Source organism: Malus sylvestris, chromosome 17, assembly GCF_916048215.2.
Source record: "Malus sylvestris chromosome 17, drMalSylv7.2, whole genome shotgun sequence".
Classification (NCBI taxonomy): domain Eukaryota; kingdom Viridiplantae; phylum Streptophyta; class Magnoliopsida; order Rosales; family Rosaceae; genus Malus; species Malus sylvestris.
Genome location: NC_062276.1, coordinates 31,390,375 through 31,397,302, shown reverse-complemented (window position 1 = coordinate 31,397,302; position 6,928 = coordinate 31,390,375). Strand labels below are relative to the sequence as shown.

General features: G+C 37.3%; 1 protein-coding gene across 1 annotated transcript; it reads left to right on the top strand.

Annotated features, from left to right (window-relative positions):
* The first annotated feature begins 2,405 nt into the window (after window positions 1-2,405).
* On the top strand, window positions 2,406-6,669 carry LOC126611502 (myosin-binding protein 3-like). The gene is made up of 4 exons (XM_050279801.1): window positions 2,406-3,950; window positions 4,029-4,196; window positions 4,329-5,745; window positions 6,212-6,669. Exons 1-3 carry the CDS (start codon window positions 2,789-2,791, stop codon window positions 5,720-5,722), a joined length of 2,724 nt encoding a protein of 907 aa, XP_050135758.1. The 5' UTR covers window positions 2,406-2,788; the 3' UTR covers window positions 5,723-5,745; window positions 6,212-6,669.
* Window positions 6,670-6,928: the final 259 nt, after the last annotated feature.

Genomic DNA, 6,928 nt, shown 5'->3' with positions numbered 1-6,928 from the left:
TTCTAGCATTTAGAATAAAGAAATCAAACGAATTAAGAGAAAGAAGCGGTGTGTGAAATGAGAAAAAGAGTCGGGTAATCATAAGGGTTGGAAATCCATGGATTTTATCGTCATGGTCCACAAGTTGGTGGTTTTGCACATGAATTGCGACTTGTGAGGTCTCTAGCCAGTTGTTCAAAATTATGGAGGACATTTGCAATAAAACCTTCGACATGTTTTATTTCAAGAGACAAGAGAACCCATATCCCACTAGAACATGTGGGTCTACTAGTTCTTAAGTGTTGTTTGTACTTTTATCCATTAGGGGTAATTCCATTTTTCTGGTAACAATTCGATGATTCAAGTGTTAGTCGAACTGTAGACCTCTTGATCTTTTGTATTTTATTGTACTAAGCCAACAAGTTACCAAAAAAAAAAAAAACAGATATTTATTAGGGAACTTTAACGAAAAGAACCCGGTACTGTTCACTTTAATGAAAAACCACATTTTTACACTAAAAAGTCAATCCTGGTACTATTCACTTTACCCTCTATTTTGTCCTTATCATTAAAACTCAAAGTTTTCAAACTCTTTTCATTAGTTTTCCTTATTTATTAAGGTGGTAGCTAACTCTTGACAAAGGAACAAAATATCGAAAATATCGGCAAAATATCGCCGATATTATCGTTTTTTTTGAGAAAACGATATTTCGCGACTTATCCCTTTAATTATTGTTAATATATCGTGATGTTATTATATTATCGGTATTATCGCGATATGAAATCCAAAAATACTTCAAAATTTCTTAAAAGTCTCAATTTTAAGAATAGAGGGATTCAAACCCCTTCTATTTGACTCCTTCAACGCCTTAACCACCATAGCACTTATGCTTTTGTGATAATATGCTAAAATATTTATATATATGGTTTTGTTTTGAATTCTTTTTACAATAAACAAATTTGCACATATTCCAAATTTTTTGTGGTATTATATTTTAAATTGTGTCAATTAATTACTTAGTCAATGGCATGTGGTTTTTAATTTTTCTATTTTTTATTTGGTCACTTACATGGTAGGGCTGGAAAAAAATCCCGAAAATCTCAAACCAAACCGAAAAAGTCTCAAACCCAAACCGAAAAATCCCAAATCAAAACCATCCCGAAAAATACCGAAATTTTCGATATGGGATTGGTTTCCAAATCCCATTTGTTTGGTAATCCCGAAAAATACCGAAGTATTCGGTTTCCTATTGACTTTTGGGTTTTGGTTTTTGAAAGCTATTGCCATGGTTGCTGACTACTCTTCAACAATACACTTACTCTACACATAGAGATGATGAAGATAGTGAAAATTTTGAACCTCATAGGAACTCTATGTGGTACTAAGTCACCCATGTATCTTACCATGCAATGTATAAAGTGTAAAATATTATACTAATTCATTATATATAAATGATTATGGTGTATTTAAACTTTTTTCATTAATTACTACATATTTTCTACACTCACAATATTTGCTAGCTCGCTATATAATCAACTTAAATCAGTTAAATCCATCATACAATGCATTTCCTTCCAATTTTTTGTGATAAACTAATAGATAATTGACTAAATAAACATCCTGCAAAGTTTCCATAAAAATTTCCAAGTTTTTCTTACAATTTCCGTAGTTTTTATTAAATTTTTATCGTTATCTATAATATCCTGATATTTCCATCAATATTTCCGTATTTTTGGACTACCGATATTTCCAATATCATCGATATTTTATACTTTGCTCCCGACTTTTTCGTTTTGCTTTATTTTTTGTTATTGAGAAATAATAATCGCACACCCTATTATTCCTTGTATATATCTTTGTTTATACTTGGCAGTTTTCTCCGTCGGATTTACTCAATCCAACAGACCTCATTTGTCCTCTTGCACACTCCTATTTATTTTTGTCCATTAATTATCTTTCATTTATTCAATCCAAAAGTAAATAATCAGGAATGTAAAAGGACAAAATATGAGTGTGTGAAAATCACCCCCTTAAACATTTCAAGGAAGCGTTTGGTTGATATTTGTTATGTTTCTGAAACCCAGTAATGAACTTTTTGAAATGTATCCACACATTTATTTTTACCTCTTACACACTTCTTTTTAATTGTTATCCTTTGATCTTCTCCAATTCATTCGATCCAAAAACCGGAAATTCAGAAAGGTGTGTGAAAGGTAAAAAATAATGTGTGGTAACACTACTCCTTTTAAAAAAGTTAAAGCAAACATACACAGGCCCAGGAGCAAAAGCAAGATATTATAGAACCAACTTTATTTGTACAAAGGCTCTGCAATCACTTCCAAAAACCCCCCAATTAGATCCAGTTCCTTCCCTTTTTTCTTCGACTTTTCTTTTTTTCTTGTTAGCTTTTTTATCATGCCTGCCACTGTTGAGTGTCTGTTGACAAATGACAACCCATGTTTCATCATTCCCTGCCTCTCACTTTTATTCCAAATATAACAAGAATCCCAGGTAGCGTATGCATTTATTTGATTAACAATTAACAAGTACAAATTAATTACATAATACTTGTGCCGATAACTTTTACTTTCTTCTACGGGCGCGGGTTTATAGTTCATAGTCTTTAACGCACATTACAAACCACCTTTCTTTCTAATCGTATTTCCTTTTCCAACGCTGAAGACGGATCCCCGCTCCCCCTTTTTGATAAAATGAAGAAGAAAACATAATTTTTACTGTAAACCAACTTAGAGCTGAAGCATTCCTCTCTCTCTCTCTCTCTCTCTCTCTCTCTCTCTCTCTCCATCCATGGCAGGCAACAAGTTTGCAACCATGTTGCACAGGAACACCCCGAAGTTGATTGTAATTCTAGTCTATGCTGTCCTTGAATGGATTTTGATAGCACTCCTCCTCCTCAACTCTTTGCTCAGTTACTTGATCACCAAATTTGCCGATTACTTTGGTCTCAAACAGCCTTGCCCGTTGTGTACTTGTAGAATCAATCGCGTCTTGGAACAAGGCAACAGCTCAAACAACTCTTACACAGATGTTGTATGTGAGAGCCATGCCACTAAGATATCCAACATGTTTTCCCTTCCTTGTTCTCCACCGTCTGAGCCTTCTTGGGGCTCCTTGGAGTATGCCCGGAAAGGAGATTCAGCTGTAGAGGCTGCGGATGATGGAAACAATGGAGGCGAGTATCAAAGTGCAAACAAACCCGATAGCCTGTCAACTCACAGTGACAATGGCTATGAGTTGGAGACAACGAATGAAGAACATGAGGACGATAGAGTGGCAGACGAGCAACAACTTACTTCGGATGTTTGCAGTTCTAGCTTCAGAGGCGGTGCAGTGGAAGATTGTCTGAGGTCTAGGTCAGTATTGCTATGTCAGAAAAATGATGCAGATGAAGACAACAAAGGAGGTTCTCTTGAAATTGTGCGGTCAGATTCTAACAGCTCGAACCTTGTCCATCAATCCTCCGATGCTAGTGCTACTAGCATTCAGTGTTGCTTTGAAGAAGACTACTCTCTCGAAATCATCCCCCTATCTTCCGAGAATGGTTTGATCGGTGCTCACAATCACCGGTTGATTCCTGTGGAGTTGATTGATTTTTCAACTACAGTAGACCAGGGAATCCGCAATGTTAAAGAGGAAGAGGTGAGAGAGCATGATCATCATGAAGTGAATTTCGCTTCCGACTCATACATCGGATCTCGACCTCAACTCTCTGGAGAAGCATCATTAGTACTCATGGTAAACGAGAGTGCAGTTAACACAAGTAATGGAGAAGTTGAAAGCTTAGATATGGCCAGGGGTTTTACTGATAACTCTTCTGAGGCAGACGCGGAAGAGGGAAAACAAGATTTGCTTGGCAAGCCATGTGATGAAGTTGTCACTGATCCAGAAGCTCAAACATTATTTGTTCGAATTGAAGAACCTGATAACAAAGAACAAAATGATCCACCAGGTACAGAAGAATTGTAGTTATTCACTAAATTTATTCGCTATAAGTTTATTTTGCATTCTGATTCTTAATTCCATGCAGCATCTGAAGAAGAAAGTATTTCTGTTGATCACATTATACCAAGAAATTTGGCAAGCACAGAAGTGGGTGACCGTGAAACTGATCACCCTCGGGCTCAAGAAGGTTCTTCTTCGACGTGCTTTGAAATTGCCAATGTACCTGATACATTCTCGGATCAGAGTGAATACGGTAAATCTCAAAATCATATCATATCTCCACCTATATACAGAAACTGATTTGATGAAAGGCATTTAGCACTACAAGTAGTGTAATTGTTAAAAAAGAAAGAGCTAGTGTTTACGGTAAATTTAATTTTGACAGGTTTAAGGCACACTGAAGAAGGTATACCGAAAGAGGAAACAAGTAAGCTCGAAAATGATCAAGAATCGGAGGAAGAGAAGATTCCGAACTCACCAACATCAGTAAACAGTCTTTGTTCCTTGCACAAGAAACCGGGTGAGAAAAAAGAGCCGGCGGTAGAAGAGTATTTGGATGGAAGTGGGGTCAGTGAGATGGAAGATGGAGATCCTTTTACAACGATTGGACGGCTCAAAGAAGCTCTGACAGCTGAACGTAAAGCTATAAGTTCCTTGTACGCAGAACTAGAGCAAGAGAGGAGTGCATCTGCAATTGCCGCCAACCAGACTATGGCTATGATAACAAGGCTTCAAGAAGAGAAGGCAGCAATGCAAATGGAGGCATTGCAATACCAGAGGATGATGGAAGAACAATCCGAGTACGATCAGGATGCCTTACAACTTTTGAATGATTTGATGAACAAGAAGGAGAAGGAAAAGCAAGAACTCGAGAGAGAACTGGAAATATATCAAAAGAAAGTCCTCGATTATGAGGAAAAAGAGAAGATAAGGATCATGAGCAGAATTAAATATGGAAGTGTAAAAAGTAGGAATTCCTCTGCTTCTTGCAGCCAGTCGTGGGATAGTGATGCGCTATCGATTGACCTTAATGTTGAAGCCAGGGATGAAGAAAGTGGCTTCGGTGGCCTTCAAGAAAGCAATAACAACAACAATACTACAGATGATGCAGGTCTGAGTTTGGAAGATTTAGCTCTGGATTGTGTTAAAAATATGAGTGTTCTTGATGAATCGCTAGCAGGGTTTGAGGAAGAGAGGCTGTCCATTCTGGATCAGCTCAAAGCCTTGGAGGAGAAGCTAATCACGTTGGGTGCAAATGAGGAATTGGGCGATGACTTTAAATTAGCTGAGCATTCCCCCGCGTATAGTCTCAAAGACTTCGAAGAGAATCACGATTTTAGCAGTCCAGAAGAAAATGGGACATCGAATGGATTTTCGGAGGATAAACATCATCCCGAGGGAAAGACATTGGGTTCCATGGTAAAAAGACTTCTTCCGCTTTTGGATGCAACTGACACTGAAACCGAAGAAGGGTTAACTCATGAAGAACACATTGATCGATCTGAATCTATTGAAACAATGCGGAACTCAATTACCAATTTTGAGTTGAATGATGGCAAAATAGCCATTGAGGAGGAGGTGGATCATGTTTATGAGAGGCTACAAGCTCTTGAAGCAGACAGGGAGTTTCTAAAGCACTGCATGAGCTCCATAAAGAAGGGAGACAAAGGGGTGGATCTTCTCCAAGAGATTTTGCAACATCTAAGGGATCTGAGGGCTGTTGAACTCCGCGTCAAGAACACGAATGATCCCGAGGGCGATGAAGTTGCAGTTGATTGATACAAGGAGAATCTAATTAAGAGGTAATATTCAAACAAGTTTACAACTCAGTTCTCTGACTTCGGAACAACCTTTACAATGCTGTAGACACACAAACCAATAATACACAACTAAAAAGCATCAGTGGCCACTGATATCTGTGGAACAAGATGATGCGAGTAAAACGCTTGGTCGTGCAAATCAAATAACACGCATGGTTAACTGTCGCCGTTGACTACTTAGACACGGATAATCTTGTAGGCACGATATCATAACTCAGGATCTTTTTTTTTTTCTTTTTTTCTGACTAGTGCTTTTTCATGTAGTGAGCAGACCAAACTGGTGTTATTTTAGCAGTTACAGTAACACCAACTTACAAGTAACTAACATAAATCAGTTTTGAAATTCACTTTAGTCCGATTTAGGGTTTAGCATAAACATGCACATGCATGCATTCTGTCACATTACAAAAGTTAAGATGCTAAAAAAAATTTAGTTTGATGATTGCAGATTGCTGTAATATTGGTGATCAGGAAGACTACAGAAGCAGATACATATGTGTGATGAAGAACTAATAATCCACATTTTGTTTAAATACTTGTTGTGGACAGAAATTACGGAATTTATCGATCAAGGGGGTGATTCCACTTAGTGGGATAAGGCTTTGTCGTTGTTGTTGTATCGTTCAAGGGAAGATCTCTTAAGGGAGGGGAGGGATTCCTTGTTGTGTTTGTTCCACTTGGGCTGGGCATGGCACAAATATGCCCTAAATTTTGCAGTGACTCCGCATTACTGCAGAATGCAGATATATGAAGAGGAGCATTATATTTTGAGTTTGTTAAAACAAGTTGCTTCTAATTATTAATAGTCTGTTTATTATTTTTTCTTCTTTTGGATTGTAACTAGTTTTTCTTTTCTTTTGTATTTTATTTTTATTGAAGAGGTGTAATTAGTTCATTACAAAGAAATCTTCCTTTTTCATTTACCCCAAAATGAAAACATCTTTTGATATTTATTTGTAAGTGAGAAATTTCATTAACGAGAAAAACAATGAATATATTATTGATGGAAGTTGCGTTAATGTAGCCTCGTTAAAAACCCCGAGAAAGGAAAAGAGAGTACCATTGTGGAGCCAAAAATAATCACAAGGCGACACATGGATTTTTGACAAAAGAAAACAAAACTACCCTTTAGGCATATCGGGATTCCTACGCGCAAGCAGCAGAC